We start from the raw sequence: 25,313 nt of genomic DNA on the forward strand, positions 1-25,313 counted from the left end.
AAGACACTTAAGTGGGCAGTTTCAGAACAGAACAAAAATGCTTATTTCAATTCAAGTTACATAAACTCCTAAAAAAAAATCTAAGATAGGAAAGCTGACAGATGTTCACAGTCTAAGAACTTTTTTTTTAAAGTGGATAAACCTGGAATTTATAAAGGGGCAAGCTCAGAAAGAGTGAGAAAGAGAAACAGTAATTTTAGTAACCAATAGATTTTCCAGCTTTCAAATTAACAAAAGCCTCAAAGAAATTTTTTAATTTGTTTCTTAATAGAGATAACCATGCTTTTCTGCTAAGGTCCCTCCTTTCAAAACTATTTGCAAACTTATCCTTAGCTTGAGTTTTACCCAAATCATTTTAGGTCTACTAGGGAATTTTTTTTTCTACTAAGAAAAACTGAAATATGGATTTTAAAAATACACCTAAGAAAATTATTTCCAAATGCCCTTTTCTGAAATGTGCTTCCCCCAACCATTCACCAGCCCCTGCATCCTCATCCTTTTATCTGTTTCCACAACAACAGAGATAACGCTTCTATAGTCATGTTTAGATCCCCATCTCGACCTTCCTGCACCATAGCTGACTGGACGCCTTTCACAGGGGAGCCACCCCATTAGTTGGGCTGAGTGAATGCAATCCTTTCTCCTGGGAAGCTGGAACACTGAGATCCTAGTCAGTCTGCGGGGGTCTTAGAACTGAGGGAGGGAAAAAGACAGGAAGGGAGGGAGGGAAGGAGGAAGGAAGGAAAGAAGAAATTTTATAGAGAATAAAAATTGACGTAAAAGTAAGTCTGAGACATGGAGAAGGATAAGACCAACTAAGCCTGACAAGAGAATTTGACAGTAAAACACTGAAGAGAAAGGTGCGCCTGTTCCAACAGGGTGTCCAACTCCCAACTCCAGTTCTCTGTGAGACTCAGGCTGCTCCTGGCCCTCGTTTTCCATGAAATATCCTCCCATACTTGCAACAGCTCTTCCCTCTCGCACTCCCCACCCACCTTGCTCTCGTGGTTTCAGTGGACTTCTGTTACATACAAGCAAGAGAATTTGGTCTAATGTTCATGGTAAGCCACCTCCAATACAGCCCCCCAGATACCTCCAGGTAATTCACACTCCTGTGGAACATAGGCTCCTTGGGTGTGGGCCAGTCTTAAGCAATGATGAAATGCCATTTCTAACTTAGGTACAGAAAGGCTGCGGCTTTCACCCTAGGGGTCTCTCTTGCCCTCCCAGACCACTGGTTCCAGGGAAGGCAGCTGCCAGTGTGAGCTGCCCTGGAGAGGCCCGCAAGGCAAGGAATGATACTTACAGCCAGCACCTAAGGCCTTGGGAGGAGATTCAATTCCCCTGGTTGAGCCCTAAGAGGATGGAGGCCCCAGCTGACAACTGGACTACAATGCCACCAGAGGCCCCGAGCTAGGCTAGGTCTGAGTCCCGACCCACAGACACTGAGGATAATGAATGCTGTTGTTCTAAGCTACTAAATTTGGGGGTAGTTTGTTACACAGCCTGATGACTAACACAATTCTCTAAGACACAACTCTCAATCAGACTAACATCATGTACAGAAGGAACATTAAGATGGGTCAAGATTCATCTCCTCTGGGGAAATCTTTAACCTGGTGGCGAGAACCAGGGTGAAAGGCTCTGACTCCGTCAGGAGACAGCTCCCACCTGCACACCACCCAGCAGGAATCGTGGGGCGCTGGGAAGAAGCAGCCCTCCCAGCAGGCTGCCTGGCCTTGAGCTAGAGGATCTCGGGGGTCCCTGATGGTATGAACATTCTGTGATTCTATGAAGGTTAACTTCTCAAGCTCAACAAAAACAGTTCTCCAGACCTTATTTCGTCTTCCACATTACAACTTTGAGTCATCATTTTCCAGAATCCACAGTATGTGCAAAATACACAAGACACTGCTCTCCAATGAACATCCATCCATTAGGAAATCTTTTAGAACAAACGTCCCCCTAACAAGCATAATCATTAAATGCGATGTCTGGGGCTAAGCCACCAACAAGTCCAACATTGTCTACTGACTTCACACTATCCCGTGCCCAATTCATGTGTGAGCTTTCTGAAGCAGTTTCTCTGCCCGCTTCCTGCCTCTTCCCCATGCCCACTCCTCTTCCCTCACCACTAGGCCACCTTGGCAAAGCCTCCCCTGACCACATCCCCTCACCACCTAGGTCAGAGGTCACCACTGGCCTCCCTTCTACCTACTGCAATCATTTTTCTGCATATCTGTCTCCCTTAAAGGATCATCAGGTCCTTAAGGGCAAAGTCTGAGCTACACTGTTCTTTGCATTCCCAGCATCCAGTGAGGAAGGAGCCTGGAATTTACTGGTAAATGGACTGACCAATTATTTATTGACCTGCAGAAGAAATGAACCTTAAACTCCAACAGGGGGCATCAAATTCTCGCTCCTGTACAAAATGCCAGCATAGCTGTGTGCTGCCCACGGTAGCCAGGGCTCTGAGCCCAGTGGTCACAGGCACCACGAGTTCCCCTGTAAGTGCGAGGGAGACCAGATATCTCTCAGCCAACACGTGCTACTGAATCCCACGTTCTTTCCAACTCTGTGGCTGAAGAGAACACATTCTAGAAATACTTTCTCACAAGGAATTTACCACTTGCTAGACATGTTAGTTTAACAGGGAAGGAAGCCCCCTAACTTCTCAGCATTAGTATTTTGCTCACTTGGCCTGTTTTATCTATAGAGAGAATTTCAAACTGTCATCTCGTTTCTGAACTCTGGGGAAAAAAAAAAAAAACTTTCTGATGGGATCACTGATCCCATCATCAACAGTAACAATCATTTCAAACAAAAATGGTACCAAAAGTTGTGTATTCTCGGTAGACTTTAGAAAAATGAAGGCTAAAATGCCACACACCAAGTGTCTTCTAATAATACCTTAAAATTAGGTAAATTACCTGCGCCCCAGGGTGCAAACCAAACAACATGGCCAACACAGATCTCAGTGACAGCACCCAGCTGGCCGCTATGTTAAACCACCAACAGGTAAAAGGAGAAATAGCCCCATGAACTGTTGGGGTGGAGACACTCGCGAGGAACACTGCTCTTTACTGAGGGAACAGGATGCAGGTTCACACTGGACACCCCTTTATATCCTGGTCACCTGCTCACGGAAAGAGTCTTGTGAGGGCACCTAATGATAAGCTCTACTGCCCCACGGTTTTGTTTATATGCCTAAAATTAAAATACTTAAAATTCTCTATAACCACAATCTTCTGTCTCAGAGTTCCCACACACTGCTAAGCACCACTCTGTAAGTGGTACAGAATGCGTTTTGCTGTGTTTCTTCTTGTGCAAAGAGACTCACTAGCCGGGCTGCTCGGGAAAGGAGCTGAAAGAACTATGACACACTTCGCTTGGGTAAGGCCAGACCTTCCCTCCCTGAGAGATCTCTTATTTCATGCACACAGGCATGTGCTGGGCTTGGTTAAACTTAAGAGTCACTCTGAAAACAATACTGAAGGTCACTTTGGAGGACTTCAGAATACAGAAAGAACTGAGAGAAAATGACCAAGCTCTGGCTGCTTCTGAGGCTCATCTCTGCGTCACATCCAGATGTGTCCCAAGGATCAAGAGGGGCTCGACCTGATAACTAAACAGTGCTGCTAAACGGCGCACTGTGTGTGCGCAGACAGGCAGCCCCAGACGCGGTCCCAGCCTCAAGGCCTCCGTCTTCCCATCTTTCTGCTGGGATCCTTTTCAATCCTGCAGTCAAGGTCCAGGCAGCCAGCTTCCCTCCTAGCTCTGTAACAAGGGTGCTGACCACCACTCCTCTAACCAGCAGCTGCACCTTGACCACAAGGACACTTTCTAACCAGCGATCTGTGCTATGCGGACATCGACCATACACCTTCAACCCCCAGGCTCTGGGAGAAACCTCTTAACTTCAGGAACCACTTCCATCTGTATCTTTACAAGGACTTTTACAATGGAGGGACTGACAGTTTGGGTTCAAATATTCATAGAAGCAAGGTTTAATTGTCAGGAATATAGCATCACCATATTTTAGGGGGCTTTCTTCACCTAGGCAAGCTACAAACCAAGACCTCAATTTCTAAACTTCCATCTCAAGAAACCCAAACTCCACTTCCTCATTCCAGCAGTGCTGAGCTTGGGTAAAGAAACTTCTTGAAATCAAATGACTTAAGTGGGTTCATCCCTCAACTTTTTTCCTTCAGAGTGTAACATTGCAACAGAGATCCACGCCCTGAGGGTTTCCCCTCAAGTTTTCTACCGAGCATGACCTTGAACACCAGACCCTGAATCAAACACCCACCCAGTTCACCCAGATCGTTCAGCTGCAGAGATGAGATTTGATAAGGTCCACAAAAACACAAAACCACACTGAGCACTCAAACCAAGCCAGAGTGAAGCAGAAAACACAGATCAGAGCTTTATCAACTCGAACAATCTTTACATTTCTCCTCAAAACAGAGTCTCAGAAGAAAGCCCACGGTGAATATTAATAAAATATGGAAAACCCACACAAAAAAACTAATTGATTTTGAAGTTGAAGTAAAAAATAAAACTGCTGGCTAAAAGAAGAAAAATGTACCATGCCTCTCAGTATATTGCATTAAAAAGGGAAGAAAGAAAGGAGAAAAAAAGGAAAAGGCACAGAGAAGAAAAACACATGACCTTTTAATCTGAGTGAAGGAATCACACACCATTCAGTGCACACAGAACGCCATGGCACCATCGGAGTCAGGGGCACAGATTTCTGTCCACAGCACCATAGGAGCTGTGGAGGAGGAGCCCCACCCCAGAGCCCGGGCCAGCTCCACCGAGTCCACATGAGTACAGAAAGCAGTCCTGCGGGGGAACAGCGGCACGGTTCACACGGTGCCCCAGGAGACCCCTCTGCAGCCTCCGGTGTGTGACCGTGACCAAGGTGCAGGACCACCACGTCAGTTTCTCTGTCACCTGTGACTCACGGAGCCTGGCAGCTCAGTGGTTCTCAAAAGGGGCAGAGGGGAGCTGCCCTCTGGGGAAATGAGATTTGGCAAAGTCTGGAGACATGTCTGACTCTCCTGAGCAGCGGGTGGAGGAAGGGGCGCTGCTAAGCATGCTACCACGGACAGGCAGCAGCAGCACCACCACCAAGGAAGGATCCTGCCCAAAGCGTCAATGACGCCAAAGCTGAGAGACCCAGTGGGCCTTCGCTGAGGACACCTGCTTTACTGAACGTGACCCTGATCTTCACCCCAAGAAGCCAGGCTCCAAAAATATCCCCTCACATGTGAATACAGCTCATCAGAAACCCATTTATGAAAATCAGCTTGAGGTCCTTCTTGGCTGAATGTCAGCACTACGTTCCAGACCCAGAAGGCGGGGGACAGCACTCGCCCAGTGCCCCGGCTGCCACCCTTCTGTATCCAACATAAAGACACAGATCGAGCCTGAGGTCCCTGGGGGCTGGGTGGCCAGGACAAGGGTGACTCAGCCTGGCCTCAGTGGCTGGGCCCGCGCTTACTCGTGCCGCCCTCTCTTGTCCTCACACTCTGTCCACAGCTCCTTCTGTCCTTCCCTCTGAGCCATCACAGCACCATTTTACCCCAGACACAGGATTAACTGTTTTCAAAAAACCCGACTCTAGATTCCACAAGGGCTCCTCCCAGAACATTCTTGGTTAAATGAGAGAAGGTGATGTGGTCCAGTCATCCAGTCTCCCGGCTCCACGCCAGAAGCCCACAGGGCCCCAGTAGACCATCCCCACCAAGTGAAAACCACGGCCACACTCTCCATCCAGCCGCAGTCATTCTCAAAGGCTCAGAGACACCCAACACGGCCCAGGAGCAGAGCCACTGACCACTCCTGGGCCACCGTGGGGGCTTTGCCAGTCTGGGGGTCTGGTGCTGGGTCTCCTCCCCCTTCTCAAGGCCACTGCAGCTCCTTCACGCACACTCTGCTCAGGTCCTGCACCCCCAACACCCAGGGGCCAGTGACAGCTGCAAAGCCAGCAACAAAGGTGCCCCACCCTCGCTGCAAAGGAGCAGGCCCTGCAGCCGGGCCAGGGCTCCGAACAACCAGCCTCTGGGAAGAGAGCGGCATGCAAAGCAAGGACCTGTGCTCTCCTCCTCCAGTTCAGGGCTGTGTGGTTAAAACCTAAAGTCACACTTCTGAAGGCCAGCTCTGCTGTGCTTCCTCCAGATGTCTGACAAAATGCAAGAAACAGAAAATTAGACATTAGATTTATCTTAAGGGTCAAATGTACACTAACATTACAGTGAATGAACGAGTCGCCACTGCAGCTTGCAGAAAACAGAAGGCATTCTCCAACACTGCAGAAACCCTGCTTATTAATGCCTTTCAAGCAAAGGAGTAGCAAGGACTACACATTAAAATAACCGCTCATCACTTACAGCTTGAGGGGAAAAAAGATTGTCTGCATAAAACTGGCAAAAGTAATGTTCACTATAAATGAAAGTACTGCTTGATTGTTTCAGGAGTTCAAAATTTTCAAAGCTGAATTCAAACACAGCATCATGACTTCGACTATTGTCCTAGATTTTGGCAGGACTCACGGGGAGCCTTAAAACCTGGACTGACAAGCAACTGTACAAAATCTAGATCCACATCTAAAAACAAAAGGGTGTTTAAAGGACGATGACAATTACACTTAACAGAACAGCTGCCATCAACTGGTATCCTGAGTCAGAGGTTCATTAATGGACAAAATCCTAAGTGTGGAGCAAAGCCTTCTCTTGAAGTACAGGCCTCTCAACCTATCAGTCCATGCGCCAATTCCCCAGATTAATGGTCAATTTGCAGAGTGAGACAAGATTCCCCAAATATAATCAGAATATTTTTCATAGCTTTTCTTTCCCCACCAAGGACCAGAATCACCCAGCCACAAGAAAGAACTTGCTTACAGAATGTTTCAAGCACTACACTCACGGCTATACTACACATCAACCAACTGCCATGTAGAGCATTTCCTATTCACCCTCCTCAGAGTCACAAGGTCTATAATCAGAGGCATCCAAAATAGAAGTGACTTGCATTTCACCATCCAAGGAAGACTTCTGCAAAGCTCATAGAGCACACTGGCAAGGATGTAACTGCAGTGGCTAACAATTATCTTCAGTGTACTCCAGCTGTATTCCTCTCAGTACCAGGAGCCAGCTGACAAGTCTGCGGAGGCTGGTACATCTCTGCTGGGCACGGCACTCATCTGTCACCCCCAATGAGCCCCCGCCAGACAGCCCGAGTAGGGGACAAAGACCGCAGAAAATGACCCAGAAATTAAAATCACACGTGCCCGGTGATGTATCTATGGAATAGTGAAACCAGGTTGAATTTTTTTTTTTATTTTTAAATCAAAGTAGTATAAGCAATGAAGACTAGACACTTAGCCCAGAGATGTCACCATTGCTGGAACATTTTAGAACTAACTCCCTTTTTGGACTCTTTTCAGTCCAACTTTTGAGCTATATGAAAAAACAAATAATGAAAACAAAAATCTCTTTACAAAGTCAAAACCAATGTATAGAATGTCAGTATTCTGACAAAGGTGAAGAATAAAGGATTTCAAGGTTTTCCACTCCAGTATTTATGTGTTAAGTAACCTCCCCAGCAAAGCAGCAGAGAAGCCAGCACACTGCTGATTGGGACCAACCGTCCCTGAGATGACCTCTCTTCTAAGAGCCACCAACTGACTTTCTAGGCAGAATCTTGCCAACCAAGGAGCCTGCCAAGTTGTCTGCTGTTGGGCAGACCACTCAATTTTAGCTTCAGCACATCCCTCTCTCCAAGCTGGCAGAGAGCAACAGAAGCCTCAAAAAGAAGCAAAGGAAGGGACCATAGGTCTCCTCTGACCTCTGCAGCTGTAGACCCAGCCGGTCAGACTTTTCCTTGAAAGAAACAGGCACAAGCCATCCCCCAAATTTACACAGGGCTGCCTGTGCTTATTTTTCAGCCCATCAACTACTCTTTAGTTAGAGCAGTATTTTAATGAAATAAAGCACCTGTATGCAGGCCTCTAAACCTTATTCTTTGAATAATTTTTTTTTTTTTTAAATCCCTGGCCTCACCCTCTCTGTCAGGGCATAAGCTGATGTTCCGAGGATGAGGGCGGACACAGACTGGCCGGTTGGGTGGGTCCGGCACCCACGGGAGAGAGGGGAGTTGCCTAAAACACTCATTTCACCCTCTCTGCAGCGGCATTATGGTGTGACTGTAGAGAGACGCAACCTAGAAGGGCAATAAATGCCAAGAAGAGGAGGATGTGCAGTCTGAATCCTACTGCCAGCAAGCATCCACTCAAGTCACAGAGCTCTGTCTAACCTCTTCCCACCCAGCTCTCAAATTCCACTTATCCTTCCAGGACTGCCTTGAACCCTCCATGTGTTTGCAGGACGAGCCCTCTGGCTTCTGGCTTCTCTGGCTACAGCAAGCTCATACACAGGCTGCTGTAGCTCTTACACCCGCTGCACATTTAATTCAAGAAAATCAACCTGAATGCTACATTCAAGACATATATCCATCTAGCACCTTCTGGTTTATTAACCATCTTAGTCCAATTGCAGGTTCCTCGGGTCACATGTCAAGGCAGTATGTTTAAGCAGAGATGCAGTGAGGCTCAGTAGGACAGAGGATCCATAGCCAAGGCGGGGTCATGGCCAGACTGCAGACTCCAGACTTCTGGGCTCTTCACCCTCCACCCACTTCACATAGCCAGAGGCATATTCTGAAAAACATCCAGGGAAGAGCCCTCCCTCTTCTTCAGGAAAGGTAGGACAGGCTAACAGTGAGTCTTAGAGCACAGACAGGAAACAATCTCCTACCCAAGACTCGCAGCCACAAACTCAACATTTCACAATGATGCAAACAAAGGCTGCAGAGACAGTGAGCTCTCTCTTTCCCTCTAGCTCTCTGCTGAAAACGATACTGAGAGCACGCGAGGCCCTGACATCAACTGCTGGTGCCATGCACTTACCCTGGGCACCCAGCTGCTGAATCGTTAACGGATTTGTACTTTGAAGTATGACAAGTATAACACTGCCAATAGCTCTCGTGAAAAATACCAAACACTGCTTCCTTACAGGCAAGTCCAACACTATACATTTGGAGCTACACGGGATTTCAAAACTGCTCACGTGGCTTGTCTCTCATATTTTTCCTTTTGGTTCTGCCCTTTCCTGGGTAGGAATGAATTTCATCTTTGTGTTGTTAAGTGTCATCTAGCCACAAATGTGAAAGCAATTCATTTCAAGATGATAGAGACAATCAGCTTTGTAGAAAAGGGTGAGGAAATCTATTCAATACTTGCCCACAAAATTATTTAATATGCACTCCTCTCAAAAAGCAGAAAAGTAAAAATCCTAATCACAAATACTGCTAGCCAAAAGTGCCCAGGCAACAACTGAATCTCTGAAAACAAGGCAAGTGTGGGCCAGGCACATACCATCCCCCACCTCGAATTAGCAGTCACAGGGCAGCTGAGGTGGGATGCTCTACCAAGTGAGGACAGACTGGACTCCAACTCTGCCACTAACCACCTGCAGAAACTCGAGCAAATATCTTAACCTTTAAGACTCGATTACCTCTCCTGGAAAATGAGGACAAAGACGTGAAGAGATTCACTGCCCTTGTCCAGGATCTGCAAGACCAGGGCAACAGACTGCACCTCTCCAAGATTCAGTTTCCTCATACACAGCATGAGGGGATGGGAACAAACGACCCCCTACGCTAAATCAGAGAGGAAAATAAGTGAGTGGGGTGGAGGTCAGGGAGCCACTCCCACACTTGGTCAGAGGATCTTCACCACCTCACAGGCAGCACTGCTAATAAACTTTAGCTTGGAAGCAAAGTCCACAGGCATGGTTTTGCCCGTCAAGCTGGAAAGGTTAAAGTGGGTTAAAGCCCGAGAAAAAGAATGCATAAGAGATGAATTTCCATAGGCTGCAGACAGCGTAGAAACTGACTGCAGGAGTCCAAGCTAATACTCCCCAACAGGCACTGAGGTCCATGGAGTTTAAACACAGTGGACTTTCCCAGCTACCCTCCCACGCCTGAGATGAGCGGTTCAGCTCATCAGCTCAGAACACACCTCACTTTAAATACATGAAAATCACCGTGAGTGGCTGTGTCCCTAATCAAAAATGTTTATCTAGTACTTTTTGGTGTGTTAAGCATGTGAGACTCTTTTTGATCCTCAAAGATGTGAGACAGCTAGTCATTCATCTAAAGAGACAAGGAAAGAAGACTGAACAGTATCATGTTGTTAAACAGATTGCCACTAGCCACGGTTTCCTTTCAGTTTCCTTTCGTTTGGGTGCGTTTTCTTTTGCTATATGCTTTGAAATCTTTCTTAAGTTTCATTTTCAGGACATGACACTATCTGCTTACCTCTCAGGTAGAAACGCACACCAACCAAAAAGTTTCCTATTCCAATCTGCTTTCATTACTACAAGTCTTACACATTCTCTACTTCCTCTCAATAAACACACACACTGATGCTCTGATGTCCTTCAGTGGGTGGCGTCACTCGTTCATTCAACAAATAGAGCGTGTCTGCAAGGTATCAGACAACCACTACTGTAAGCATGTGGGTCCCATCAATAAATAAAGAGTTCTATTAGAACTTACATGCTAAAGTAAGTAGAAATAGTTATGGTTACAGTTGTATATATGTACGAAAAGGGGCTTCGCAAGTGGTGCAGTGGTAAAAGTGGTATGCAGTGGCATGGTATATGCAGTGTAAAAGTATATATACAATGCACTATAGGTGATATGCAGTAAAGTAAAATGGTGGTGCACAAAAGGCATATTAAGATTGCTAATGGGGTGACAAGAGGGGTGTTTAGTGGGGTGTCTGGGAAGGATTCACTGAAAAGTGAGGCCTGACTTGAGACTGAAAGTGGTGAGGAAGCTGGCCAAGAGCACACATGGAGAAGAGAACTGCAGGCAGGGTGACAGAGCAAAGGTCCTGAGGTGACTGCACATCTGACGTATTCAAGGAACAGAACTGAAGGGGCCAGTGTGGCTGCAAAGAGCAAGTGACTGAGGCAGGTAGGTAAGCAGGCAGGCAGATTACAAAGGACCCTGGAGTCCACTGGAAGGCCTGCGTTATCAAATGCACTGTAAGGCTTTTATTCTATGTGACAGATGGAGTCGCTGCAGTTTTCTGAGTGATGTGTTCAAGTTCTCAGAAGGATCTCAGTGCAGCAGCAGTGCTGAGAACAGACTGTGGTGGGTAAGCTTGTAGAGAGGCAGGGAGACCAGTCAGGCTCATTACGTGGCAACAGCAGGAGAAGTTTAAAGTGCACCGGGTGTCAGCTGTGGCATGCGGAATCTTTGATCTTCATTGCTGTATGTGGGATCTGGTCCCCTGACGACTGATAGAACCTGATCCCCTGCACTGGGAGCATGGAGTCTTAGCCACTGGACCACTAGGGGAGTCCCTCTGGATGTACTCTGAAGGCAGAGTCATGCCTTCCTGGCAGATTGAACAGGAGATGAGGAAGTGATAGGGTGGTCCAGGATGACAGCTAATCCCTGGATGAAGTGGCTCTCAATCATTTTAAGATTTGAGTTTGTAAAGCCAAACTGACATGCAGGTACAGGTATTATAATTATCCTGATTTATTTGGCCTCGTTGAATTTTAAATTCTCCTTAGTCCTTCCTCCTCTTCTTCTTCCACAAAAAAGATCTAATCAGGTAAAACCAGTTGTTACAGATGGAAGAAGAGAAACCACAGATATGACCCAGTGACCCACAGCCTACCCAAGAAGGCAACCCCAGCCTAGTTATTATCTGACGGCTAGTCAAGCAACACTGAAAAGTTTCCACTTGTAATTTAATGGCTCCATGGCTTTAGGCAAGTCATTTCTCCTCTCTGCCTTGTTTCTGGTTGTAAAGTAAGGATGATATTGTCCCCAGGGTTACTGTGACTAAATGTTACTAAATGAATGAGTGACTAAATAAATGTTACTGTCACTAAATGTGACTAAATGTTACTAAACAAATGAGCTGATGTCAAGCAACATGTAAGTGTTATACTTTGTTATCATCATTGTTGCTAAGTGTTTTTGTTACTTCTTGATCTCACAATAACTTTATAAGAAGTAACATTTATTTAGTAACATTTATTTCATTTAGCAACTCATTCATTTACTTAGCTAATGATGAGTCTAACTTAAATTTCTAAAACAGGAATAACCTAACATTGTGTGTGTGTCAGCTGCTCAATCCTGTTCCTCTCTTTGCAACCCCATGGACTGCAGTCCTCCAGGCTCCTCTGTCCATAGGATTCTCCAGGCAAGAATACTGGAGTGGCTAGCGTACACTAAATATAAAAGGAGGCAAGTTCCCCTTGGGCATCATGGAAGCCTAATACAATCACTGAAATTCTACAGATAAACATTACCTGCTGTATTTGGGTGTGGAAAACATGAACCTAGTATCCTTGGTGCTCTAAAGAAACTAACCTAACCAAGCTCTATGAATTTCTCTGCATCTTCCAAGTCTAGCTATCTGGAAGGTCTTTCAGGACAGAAGAAATATGGTACTTAGGCACTTCAGCTTTTGTTATGTACTAAAATTAAGAACTCTTGAGACGCAGTTTTTAAAAGTTTAATCGTCTAACAATCAGAAGTTAAAATACAAATATATATACATATCTATACACTACAACTTAAACAAATCTATTCTTCTCTGCCAGCTTCTGACACAGTGAATTCCCACAGAAAATGCCTCTGAACAACAATGACACTTCCAAGACTCACCCCAGCCAGTGATTTTCAAACCAGCAGCATCTCAGAATCACCTGGAGAGCTTTACACATACTCATGCCAAAGCCCAGTCCTAGATTTCTGGTCTAACTGAAATCATTGAGAACAGCTGAATAGGTAAATATTACAAGTATTATTGACTGAATGTGATAGACAGAGAGAACATTATTTAAATAGTGAATGAATACTTCTGGGTTTAAATTAGCATCATAACCAGTGGGTTCTGGGGCGAGAAGACACTATAGCCCAGATCAGAAATCCTCTTAACCTGCTCTACAGTCTCTCAAACTATCCCAAAGCTCCAAAACAAGAGCTGATGATCTTCCAAATGTTTTCTGAAAAACAAATGACCAAAACGTAAGACTTCTTCCAAATAAAAGAACACACAACACCATTCTACATTTTTCTGGCAAAATCCTTCTAAACCTTATTGCCAAATAGCTGATTACAGTTACTTTTACTTTCCCCTTTTCTTATTATAGTCATAACAGCATGCAGCCTGGGTCTAAGAAACATGAGTCTTCCTTTTCTTTGTACTGCTTTAATCCATCATTTAAAACAATGTCTCTACCCAATATTAGGGCACAACACAAAGGAGAAATTATTTCCAATGTTCCAACAATATATATGAGTAACGATATTCTACAACAAAGTCATTCATTCATCCCTTTATAATACAATAGTTACTCAGTCTTTATTACATGCTGGACACTTCTTTCAGGTGCTTGGGACCACAGAAGTGATCAAAACAAGTGGGACTTAATATCTTTCTGCTGTGCATGTGTGCTAAGTCGCGTCATCATGTCCCACTCTTTTTGATCCCACAGACTATAGCCTACTATGCTCCTCTGTCCATGGGATTTCCCAGGCAAGAATACTGGAGTGAGCTGTCATTTCCTTCTCCAGGGGATCTTCCCCACCCAGGGATTCTTTACCACCGAGCTACCAGGGAGGGCTTCCCAGGTGGCGCTAGTTAGTGGTAAAGAACCTGCAGGCCAATGCAGGAGACTTAAGAAATGCTCCCTGGGTCAGGAAAATCCCCAGGAGAAGGAAATGGTAACCCATTCCAGTATTCTTGCCTGGACAATTCCATGGACAGAGGAGCCTGGCTGGCTACACTCCATGGGGTCACAAAGAGACACGACTGAAGCGACTTAGCACCCATTCACCCAGACAACCAGGGAAGCCCAGGTTAACATAAAGGAAGTCTAAAATAACACCACTAGAAATGTCATACTGAACCCTAACTTATTGTCTACTACAGACCAGATATTTTATTAGTCTCTCTTTACATATAGTACCCATTTAATAAAGTTGTTCTAAAAAGATGAATTTACTATTTACAAGAAATTAAATGACGCCAAACAATGAAAAAATTCTTCCCCGTGGTAGAGTTTAAATTTGGCTTTGCATACTAGATGGAATGCGCCATCCTAAAAGTGACAAGAATGAATTATGACAGAGTCGTGCCAATTCATTCACACAAGAAATTTTTTTCAAATTAGTTCAACCACATCAACTGTGAAAAGAATCGGTGGTTTTAAAAAAAAGTCAAGATTTCATAAAAATGTATTTCCAATTTCAAAATTAAGTTGAAAATTACATAAACTGTATGATGCATAAACTACCCACCTATTAGATATTAAATCACATAAGCTTATTGATAAAACAGTACCAATAAAATACTGTAAGACCAATAAACAATCATTACTAGGTGCAGCGATCAGTCCTTTAACTTCCTTTACAAATCCTAGTCCAGAAGTCATTGAAATCAATCAGAAATTCACAGGACTGTAATTCAACCTCAAGCAAAAACAAGGGGCTTATTCCAAAGCTGTCTGCAAATCACTGCGATAATACTGTAAAGAAAAAAATGTTAAAGAATTCAGGTGACGTTATTTGACTGCAATCTCTCAACATTCCCCCACCCAAAATCCTTTTTGTTGTTGGTATTTTGCGAGGAGGGCCGTGGTTTTGTTTTTTGTTTTTTTAAAGAAATGGGGTCAGGGCCAGCAAGTGGGCTCAATTCGCGAGTTTCCGGGGAGCCGACCCAGGCATTCAGTCCTCGGCCGTGCCCAGGGTCCCCATCTCCTTCGCCTCTCGGGAAACAGACAGGCTCACCCTTCCGCGCGCAACTCGACAGGCAGCTCCGCCGGACAGACACCCGGAGCCCGGCCTGGACCCCGCCCCGGCCCGCTCTCCGGGGCGAAGACCCCGGTCCGCTCGTGGTAACGGGCCGAGAGCAACGGCCGCCGGGCGGGGCGCGGGGCGCGGGGCGTCGGAGGAATCAGAGCCCCGCCCGCCCGCCTCACCGTCGATGTTCTCTCGGTCGCTGATGTGCTGCAGGTTGCAGCCCGTGTCCTCGCGACTCAGGTCGGCGTCGGGCCGGCAGGACTCCAGCCGCGAGTGGGCATTCCTGCGGAGCTTGGGGCTGGACGACACGCAGCACGAGGCGGTGTTCCCCATGGCTGGCGCCCCGGCCCCGGCGCGGCCCCGGGTCAGCAGCGGCGGCGGCGGCGGCGCGGCCTCGCCATGGGCGGCCCGGCTCCCCTCGCCCGGCCCGGCGGCCTGTCCGCGGCGGAGGAGCGCCCGCGCCCGCGCGACTGCGGCCGCCCGGCCCGGCTCACCCCGCCGCCGCCATGGCGGGCGCCGCGCAACCGCCTCCGCTTCCCGATCTGCCCGGCTCTGCGCCGGCGGCCGCAAGCGGTTCCGGTTCAGGGGGCGCGGCCGTTCGGGATGCGGAGACGCGGGGGCGAAAGCAGGCGGCGGGGACGCGAGCGGCCGTGGGCGACGAGAACGCGGGCGGCTAGGAGGCGCGGCGCTGGGCCCGGGCGTGGGCGGCCCGGGGGACGCTGGGGCCGGGCCCCGCCCTCCGCGCCCCGCCCACCGGCGAGCCGCCCCGCCCTCCGCGCCCTCCGCGCCCCGCCCACCGGCCTCGCCCCGCCCTCTGCCCTGGAAGCGGATGCGGAGGAGGGGGCGGCCTCCCGCGCGCGCGCGCCGGAGGTGTAGTGGTGTCGCGAGGAACCGGCGCAGGGAAGAGAGGTGCGTGCGGCGCCTGGGCCGCTGGCAGCGGAGGAGGGGAGTCGGGGTGGAGGGAGGGGATTTTTTTCTTTTCCTCCTTTAAACTCTCAGAGGTTAGAGTTAATGGGCAGGGTTGGGGCGCTCTCCCGTCCTGAGCCGCCCGTCGTCTGCCCAGAATGCACCTTGGGCCGGGGCGGCGCCGCGCTCCCCGCAGGTTTATCGTCAGGTGCGCCAGGCTCTCCTGTTCACCCCGCCACGCAGTCAGCTGTGGGTGCGGGAACTTTGCAGGGTAGTCCCCATCCTGACCCCCCCCCCCCACACACACACACACTGCAGCGCTGCCCCCTCGCCCCTCGGAAAGAAAATATAAGGCAGCTGAAACAACCCTGCCCCCCTTTTCCAAATGGCCGGGGAAGGTATCCTGAGACCGGGGACAGAATGCTTTAGCGGGTAGAACCTGGCGTGACCCCGTTCTCCATACGAGGAAACTGAGGCCCAGAAACACGACGTGTCGACGCAGGTGCTAACTGGTAACAAAAGGGAGCAAATACTCGGCATCCGCACTGTGTGTACAGCTTGCCAGAGGCACTGTAAACATGATCTTGTCTAATTCTGGACGAGTTTATTCTCTTTTAAACTTGTGCTTCCCCCTGTGTCTTTTTGTTAGTCCGCATTTTAAAAGCTCCATGTCTGAAGTGTATTGTTGCCGTTTATTGGGATAAGGGGTAGGTGTCCTTGTTCTGACTTGGCCCGGCTGTGCCGTCCCCAGCCCACCCGCGTCTTTATCCGCGACTGTACTAACGGGGGGTGATGGGCGGCCAAACATAAGACGATTTACACCCTTTACCTGTGACTTTGCAGCTGGTGTCATCTCATCACTCATTCTTTTTTGTATATGCCTGAGTGGCCTCTTTCCCTCCTCAGAAGAGATTTGCTAAATAAACTGGGAGCTAGTATACTCTTAGAACCAAGCTAGTATACTCTTAGATCCAAGAAGACGGAAAATTAGAACAGAGAATGCATTTGTTAGTAGCCCCAGATGCCCCACCCATTGGTCATGAAAATATTCCCCAGGAAATTAGGAAACAGGTGGATCCTATGGTTTGGAACTATATCGGTACCAGGAAAGGCAAAGTTTGTTCCCCGGATGGAAATAGAGGTCAAGCCTGTGGGAAAATACCCCTGGTAGAGGCACTATCTTTTAAAGCCTGAGACCTTGGCAGGGAGGAGGGGTCGCAGATCAAACTGCTGCTCTCCTCACCAAATTCCTAAAACACAGGCCCACTGAGCCCAGTCAGTCCTATTGCAGCACTTGAATTCTCCCATCCAAAAAGCCTCACAGGGATACGGTTTGGCCTCCATTTGTACAAGACTTATGGGTCATCCTCCCAATTCACCCGTTGGTGCCTAACCCATACATACACCCAACTCACCTAAATGCCAGGGGGTGCTGAGTACTTCTCTCTCCTAGACCTCAAGGATGCATTTTTCTTTATCCTCCTTCATTCAGACTCATACCTTTCTGCCTTTGAATGGAAGGAACTTGATACCCTGGAAGCACTTGGACAGTGCTTCGCTGGGGCTTTCTGGAGAGCCCCCATCTCTTTGGAAATGCATTAGCAAAAGAACTGGTGGAAGTCAGCCTGTAATGTGGAGCGCTGTGTTCCAGTATGCTGATGACCTGTTAACTGTTTTTCTGTCACTAAATTGTGTCCGACTCTGCGTCCCATGGACTGCAGCGCACCAGGCTCCCCTGGCCTTCACTGTCTCCCAGAGTTTGTTGAAGCTCATGTCCGACCATTAATAAGTTGTGAGATAAGGCAAGATTCAGATCAGAATACTGAAGGTCCCAAGTTTCCTGGCAGAAAGGGGATATAAAGTCTCCTCAACAAAGCCTGAACTTTTACAACAGGCTCAATGTTTAGGGTTTGTTTTGACCCCCTGGCCATAGATCAGAAAACAGCAGTTTGTGCATTACCACCTCCAGCCACAAAGAGACAACTCCGAGGCTTTCTCGGAATGTCTGGATTCTGCCGTATCCGGATTCCAAATGTGGCCTTATATATGAAGCTCTGAAGGGAGAAAGGGAACCCCTTCAGTGGAGTAGGGAGCATCAGTAGCACTTTGAGACTCTAAAAACTGAGTTGAGCAAAGCACCAGCACTGGGGCTTCCAAATTTAGACAAACCCTTCACCCTATCCATGAGAGGGCAGGGATAGCACTAGGAGTCCTGACCCCAACATTGGGAGCAGATCAACGGCCAGTGGCTTACTTTTCAAAATAGTTCTACTCAGTAGCCTTGGGATGCCCCAGCTGCCTTCAGGTGTTAGCAGCATGGCCCTACTGGTCAGTGAGGCTTGCAGGCTCACCCTGGGACAACATCTAGATGAATTAACCCTTCATCAGGTGCAGTCTGTGTTAGAAGCCAGAGGATACCATTGGTGAACCAGAGGGAGGTTAGCAAAATACCAGGCTCTTCTAATGGACGCTCCTGATATTACTTTAAAGGTGTGCCAAGCCTTAAACCCAACACTTCTCCCAGCTGTTGAAAATGGAAATTTATTGCATAAGTGTACAGAGACAGTAAAGCAAACTTATTCTGTCAGATCCAGTCTTCTGGGTGAACCCCATGACAACCCTAAGGCTGAACGGTTCATTGATGGGAGTAGTTTATAGAGATGGGAATCCAGATGGCAGGCTGCTACAGTTAAGGCTTCTCTGGGGGCTTAGATGGTAAAGAATCCACCTGCAGTGCTGGAGACCTGGGTTCAATCCCTGGGTTGGGAAGATCCCCTGGAGGAAGGCAAGGCAACCCACTCTAGTGTTCTTGCCTAGATATCCCCATGGACAGAGGAGCCTGGTAGGCTACAGTCCATGTGGTTGTCATGGGTCGGACACGACTTTGAGACTAAGCGCAGCACACATAGTTGGCTTATATAAAATCATCGAAGCCAAGGCCCCACCACCTCAGACTTCAGCCCAGAAAAATATTTTTACTGATTCTAAATATGGATTCCATGTGATATGTACATGCTCATGCTGCCATTTGGAGAGAGACAGGAATGTTAACTGCTAGAAATTCTGCCACAAAACATGAAGATTTAATCTTAGCTCTTTTAGAAGCAGTGCAGTTCCTGACCCAGGTGGCAGTAATTCCCTGTAAAGGCCATCGGAAAGACAGGTCCTTTATAACCCAAAGAAAGAACAAAGCTGATCCAGTCCCTAAACACACAGTGCAGTTGCAGAGCATGACCAAATCACGGCCCTAATTACTGTCTCCCCACCCTGAACTGGCCTGCCTTCCCCTGTGTTCCCCACAGGAACAAGAGGATGCTGAAAAATGGGGCTATAAGAAAGCTAGAACAAGCTGGTATAGAAAGGATGACAAGTTTCTTATCCTTGGAGCCTAACAATGAAGGCTCATTAGGGTTCATATGATGCCACCACCTATGGGAGGAGTGCACTATGGGACTTGATACTAAGGCCTTTTTCAGGAAAGGGACTTAAAGGAGCAATAAAACAAGTGACCCTTGCTTGTGATTTGTAGCCCCTTAATAATCTGCAAGCCCATGCAGTCCCTGGTTCATTACTCAAGCCAGTTCAACACCGGTGGACAGACCTGGGAGAAGACTGGCAACTGAACTTCACGCAGATGCCCCCACAGTCAGGATAAAAGTTATCGTCCTGTGTCCATCAATACTTTTACAGGATGGGTGGAAGCCTTCCCCATTCAATCTGAAAAGACCACTGAAGTCTGTGAGTCTCTCTTAAAGGAGACAGTTGCTTGGGATGGACTTCTAAAATCCCTCCAGAGCCATAATGGGCCCTCCTTCATAGCAAAGGAAGGCCTAACAAACACCTTGGGGATTAGCTATAATCTGCACACCTCTTGGCACCTCCAATCTTCAGGAAAAAGTAGGAAAAAATGAGCCATACTTTAAAGAAAACCTTAACAAAACTTTGCCAAGAGACTCATGAGTCCTGGTTCCTTTTGCACTCCTCAGGGTGCACACAGCCCCAGGGTATCCTGAAGATTAGCTCATTTGACGTGCCCTAGCAGAGGCCCTTCCTCACCACCAGTGTGAGGAACTGAGCCAGTGCCTACAGTGTACTGTTACCCTGGAACAGGTTCACGAAGCAGCCTTGGCGAGCGCCAACAAGGCACCACCAGCGCCCACTAGGGCTACAGCAGAGGGGGCAGCTTCTTTATGAGTTAAGTTTGGGGACCAAGTTCTTAAAACTTGGAAGGAGGGATCCCCTGACGATCAGCTACCAAGATGGAAGGGCCTCTATGGAGTAATTTTAGCTACCCTCACTGCCAGTGAAGTACAAGGAATACCTAGTTAGGTACATTTAACTAGATTAAATCTCTTGCCTCCAAAAACCCCACAGGCTACAACGGAAGAATACACGCGTGAGCCAGTTGAAGACCTGCGATACTTATGCAGAAGACAAGCAGCACTAACAGATGAGTAAAAAGTGATGCACTAGGCTGGACTTCCGGTTGCTAATTTCGTCCTTGCATTTTTGTTCACCCCCACCGGATAAGCAGTTTGCTCAGCCACCCCCACCGGATAAGCAGCTTTTTTGGACCCTCGGAGTCTAGAAGACCAGAACCAATGACAGGATGGGAAACATGGACCCTTCTCCTGGCCCTTCTCCTAAGGAGGGGTTGGGGACAAAACAACGTGGAGAGGGGAACCTGGAGAGAGAACACAGTTGTCAATTTCTCCAGCATTTTGTCCTCAGGAAATAATCTCTCCAATTGTTGGACTTGTCATCCCCACCCACAAGAGGGGGTTCCTCAGCTCCAGATTGTGCCTGTAGATGAGGATGTTAATCTCACCCTGACTTCTGAACCAGTTAGGAACACGCGGCTTCTAATAGTGAATCTTGAAGATCATGAGGAAATGGGGTGTGTAGAACTTACAGACCCTTGGAATCAAACGGGTCTCTGGATCAAGCGGCCCTTTCTCTGCACAGGGCAAGGAAAACCCTGTTGCCCCTGCCAGACAGATGGCTGCCTTATTGATGTGGGAAGCTCGCTATCTATTTATCCAATGTCATTTTCCACGTTAAGCTCCTCTTGCACTCCTAACCAGACTCACTGGTGTGTGGACCCATCTCTGCTCTCCCCAGGCACCCAGCCCAACACATCTTGTACACACTGGAAAGGAACAGCAGCCCCGGCCTGGAGGCTCACCTATCAGACCCCCTCTGCCTTCAGTGACGAGGAGGAAATAGAGGAAAACTCAGAACTAGATGGGGGATCACTAGACGGAGGGCCTTTGTCCCCTAGATGCAGTAATGCCCCTCGCTGGGGTGCCCTTTTACGTCGATGGTTTAATTCTACTTCACCCCGCCAAGCTTGCACCCCTGCTGGATATCTATTCCTCTGTGGTCCACCGCAGAATAAACTACCCTTTGAAGGGAGCCCAAATTCCTCCTTCTCCTGGCCTCTCCGAGCAATGGCCTACCCCTGCTTAGACAATGTTCACTTCCGAGGAGAATGCACTTTGGGCCGATTGGGCGCTGAAGGACTAAGCACCACTGCATACAGTAATGCCACCTCTCAAAACAGACATAACTGGGCACTCAGACTAGTCCTGGCAGGAATTGGGGTGGCCATAGGTCTGGCTGCCCCTTGGGGAGTTTCACCTATCACGAAACAATCTTAAGAAACCTCACACAGGCCATTGAAAACCTGGTCTCAAAAAACCAGGGAATTCTCTGGTGGTCCAGGGGTCAGGACTCCATGCTTTCACTGCCAAAGGTGCGGGTTCAATCCCTGGTCAGGGAACTAAGATCCTGCAAGGTATGCCTGGTGCAGCCAAAAAACAACAACAGCAACTGGTGATGCCTTTAAGGGGTCTCCAAGAGTCCCCAGATCCTTAGCCAGTGTTGTGTTTGACAATAACCCTGGGTCATCTTCTGGATGAACAAGGGGGTGTCTGTGCAGTGATTAACAAAACTCGTGGAACATGCATCAACAACTCAGAGGAAGTTGAAGTAAATACTCAGGAAATTTATGAACAAGTTAAATGGCTACATGGGTTCAGCTGCCCCACTGCCCAAACTATATGGGACACAGTCAAAGGTTTCATCTTGTTACATTCCTTGGTTTCTGCCTCTCCTGGGCCCTCTAGTGGTGGTAGTTCTTTTGTTATTCAGAGCCTGCCTGTTTAATCTTTAGTTAAATTTGTGTCTTCCATGCTTCAACAGTTCCAAGTGAGGCTCCTGATGGCCCAAGGATTTAAACACATTCCTAGAAGGTGACCCTGGTCCCTATAGGTCTTTGAAACAGTCAGCGAGGAACTTCTACACCTCTCGGCTAGGCTAGGGTCTCAAGCAGAAAGAAGCTCCAGGAGAAGAGACATTCGGCTCCTTGACCCTTAAGAACAAAGTGTGTAAAATCCCTCAAAGGAAAATGAGATCAGCTGGGATCTTGGGTCATCTGCCAGGACACTTGCCCCAGGACAGTGCCTCCTTGAAAAACAGGAAGCTGGCATCCTTAGACCAAGGGGTGACGCTTCCTTAAACATGGTGCTGAAGGCCATAAGTTAACCACAAGTGATTAAAAACAACCTCAGGCCCATGCAGTAGGGCGATGTTGACCACTACACACCCTTCCTGGTGGCGGTAGTCGGCAATCTGCCATTTTGAAGTGCTAATGCAGAAAGCAAAAAACTTGCACAATTCACGTATATGGCACTGCCAAGGAGGATGGACAGACCACCTGAGCCATGCCCCCTGCCTGGACTGCAGATCCATTCCCACCGTCACCCCATCTAAGGACCCAGGGAGCTCTTTGTGAAGGAGCAGGTGGGCAAGGACACCTGATTCTTGCCTTTGTTCCCTTGAGCTGCAGTGTGAGCTCCCATAAAACCTTGGAAATTCTCATCTGGCCTCTTGTCAGTTTCTATTGATTAAAGAGTCCAAGGGCCCAGGGCAGTAGCACTGGGAAGATAAATGACAGCAAAGTGCTAATGCCAAGATGAGGAAGGAAAGTTCTAAAGAACTGCAGTCCCATAGAGGTAGCGACAGGATGAAAGTATTTCTCTTTATTAAGGCAGTTCCGACTCTTTTGCTTCCCAGGCAAGTTTGACTGGGATGTAACTGCAAGTCAGTGAATATTCAGATTTTCAGATCTGCAGTGCATGGTTACTGTGTGATCTGTTCCAATTGCTGTTTTGTGATTTGGGTGCTATGTGAAAGGAAGCTTGCAGTCATTCGACCATATGTGTGCAGCATGTCCATGCAGACACATGAACTTTTTATTTAATCATAACAGTTAAAATATTTACATTAATGATGTGGGCTGAAGGGCTTACAAGGAGACACAGAATGGCACATAGGAGACAGCATGACTTCTGCACACTCTCTGCTGAAGAGTCATTGGCAGAACAGAATGGCAGTGTCAACTGAGAACACCATCTGGGGGAGCACTTAGACACGACCAGGGGGCAAGGTGGCCACAGGCTGTTGCCCATGGATGGACAGCTACTCATCTACAGGGACTTTTCTGCACTTCCCACCCCATCCCACCTCCTTTAATGTTCCTGCCATTCCCCTTAGCAATGCATCTGCGGGGCTTATTCAGGATATGACTTTGGGTTAGCAGGCCTGGAAAGGAAAGATAAGTATTAAGGCCTCATCAGTAATTTTCCAGAGTGCCAACCCCCTCCCACCAAAACACGCACGTGAAAATCCTCAAGACAGAAATGGCTCCTGTTTGACACGTGGTGAGAGTTCCAGGAAAGGCCGCAGAAGCTCCTGACCATTAAACCTGTGGAAGGTCACAGTACAGAGAAATGGTGCCAATATGATGATGAAAGTTGTCATTTATTGAACACCTGCTGGATATTAAGGTGTTTTATTTTGTTTTGTTTTTAATAACCAAGCCTATGCTTTTATCCTCCATTTTACAAATAAAGACACTAATTCTGATCATTAAATCTGTGGCAGGTCACACTACTGAGAAATGGCCAAAGTGGGGATCTTATCTGCAAGATACCCTCTCAGCCGCCTCTACCCCACCCTCCTGCCCCATCTCCAGGAATCACTGAACAGGAGGAGCTCAGGAAAGCAGACTGGAATAATGAGAGAGGATTCTGCAGATGTTTCGAGTGGGAAAGAGACCCATTCTAATGAGCCTTGCTTCTCTCCTTTCCTCTTTTTGAAGTGGTTTGGGAGTGACTGCCTAGGACTAGTTCTAGACTTGAAGAGAGGGGAGCCTTGTTATTTCTGTGGAACTCGGCCCTCCCGACCAAAGGCAGCAAGGTTGAGAAGTGTTATTCAGGAAGAACCCATGCCTTTGGCCCCAGCATCTGCTGTGATGTAGCCCTTGGAAGTCTGAATGCAGGGGCACTTTCTCACATGGACCTGGCCCAGGTGTGGGGCTGGAGTGGGCAAGGGGAGGTAAGCAGTGCAGTCTGAGACCCTGTCCTTGAACACTCAGCCTTAGAAAACTTCCAGCTGGATCAGCTAACCCCATCCTGCTCTCTAAGCAGACAGAAGTACTTGGCAATTTTTTTTCCCCCTTTATCTCCGTAATCGCTGTTGAAGGTTTTGGTTGTTGTAGAGAAGTAAATATGAAACTTGGGGGGATAGCTTAGTCAGTGCTCTTCAAACTTTTTAGCTATGGAAGCTGGGTTTTTTTTAAGCAGAATTTTGAAAGGAATCACAATATTGAAAACATGAGCAATATCACTGTCAGCTCAAACAATTTATAAATATCTTTATAAAAAGAAACCACCTCATCTGAATCAGGGAGCCATAATTACACAACAATGTGCAAATTACATAATTTGCACAACTCCCTGAATCACCTCTTAGAAGACAGAAAACAGTGAGCCAAGTTAACCCAGGACGTGGACCTTTGGTCAAAAGAAGGAAAATGGCCCCAAGCTCAGGCTAAATACCTGCTCAGAGTGTATCTGCTCCGACCACCCGGTGGCCAGGTTCCCTGTCAGTCGCTGATGTTTATAAGGCTGCTGTGGGATAACCAAGACCCTCTGTTGTGCCACCAGTGCTCTCCTGTCACTTTATTTTCCAATGACCCCTCCCCCTCCAAAATAGGCCCCTGGAAAATGTGATGGTAACCAGCTACGGGGGAAGTATAGACTCTGACAGCAACTTGACCTGGACCAACGTAAAGTGATTCATTTATCCTCAGAACAATTGAGGTGAGTTAGGAAGTAAGGGAGCCCACTCCACCTTGCGATTGTTGGTATACATCCTAAGCTGCAGTTGTTTGCAGAACATTCTAGAATACTTTAATGCCTTGAACTGTTTGTAACCAATGAGTGGTAACTCAGGTTTAAAGATACAACTAGTGAATAAGGGAACTTACAATTGAAAATGTGGCCAAGATTCATTCCCTACCAATCCAGTTAATTTTTTAAAAGCCTTAAATAACATAAGCAATCTCAGTAGTCTTACATTTTAGTGATTTTCTGAAATATTCACTGAAGTGTTAAATGTACATGCAAAAGCCATTGCTTCATTTGCCTGTAAAACAGATG

General features: G+C 47.5%; 2 protein-coding genes across 3 annotated transcripts in view; one reads left to right on the forward strand and one right to left on the reverse strand.

Moving 5' to 3' along the window:
• CCNY (cyclin Y) overlaps window positions 1-15,602 on the reverse strand; it is a 106,513-nt gene extending 90,911 nt beyond the window's left edge. Inside the window, exon 1 of one of the 2 annotated variants that reach the window (XM_043882722.1) lies at window positions 15,081-15,602. In XM_043882722.1, the coding sequence (XP_043738657.1) occupies window positions 15,081-15,234 (154 nt within the window). In that variant the 5' untranslated portion in view covers window positions 15,235-15,602. The remainder of the gene's footprint in view (window positions 1-15,080) is intronic. The other variant, XM_043882723.1, reaches the window with a different exon arrangement.
• Window positions 15,603-15,695: 93 nt separating this feature from the next.
• LOC122681308 (endogenous retrovirus group V member 1 Env polyprotein-like) lies at window positions 15,696-24,049 on the forward strand. Its single transcript, XM_043883249.1, has 3 exons — window positions 15,696-15,810; window positions 20,182-20,341; window positions 20,372-24,049. Exon 3 carries the CDS (start codon window positions 20,409-20,411, stop codon window positions 21,465-21,467), a length of 1,059 nt encoding a protein of 352 aa, XP_043739184.1. The 5' UTR covers window positions 15,696-15,810; window positions 20,182-20,341; window positions 20,372-20,408; the 3' UTR covers window positions 21,468-24,049.
• The last annotated feature ends 1,264 nt before the right edge of the window (window positions 24,050-25,313 follow it).

Source organism: Cervus elaphus, chromosome 23, assembly GCF_910594005.1.
Source record: "Cervus elaphus chromosome 23, mCerEla1.1, whole genome shotgun sequence".
In the NCBI taxonomy this organism is placed as follows: Eukaryota; Metazoa; Chordata; class Mammalia; order Artiodactyla; family Cervidae; genus Cervus; species Cervus elaphus.

Bases quoted from the DNA above. Each gene is read 5' to 3' on its own strand.
- LOC122681308 (XM_043883249.1), top strand. From the start codon at position 20,409: ATGACAGGATGGGAAACATGGACCCTTCTCCTGGCCCTTCTCCTAAGG.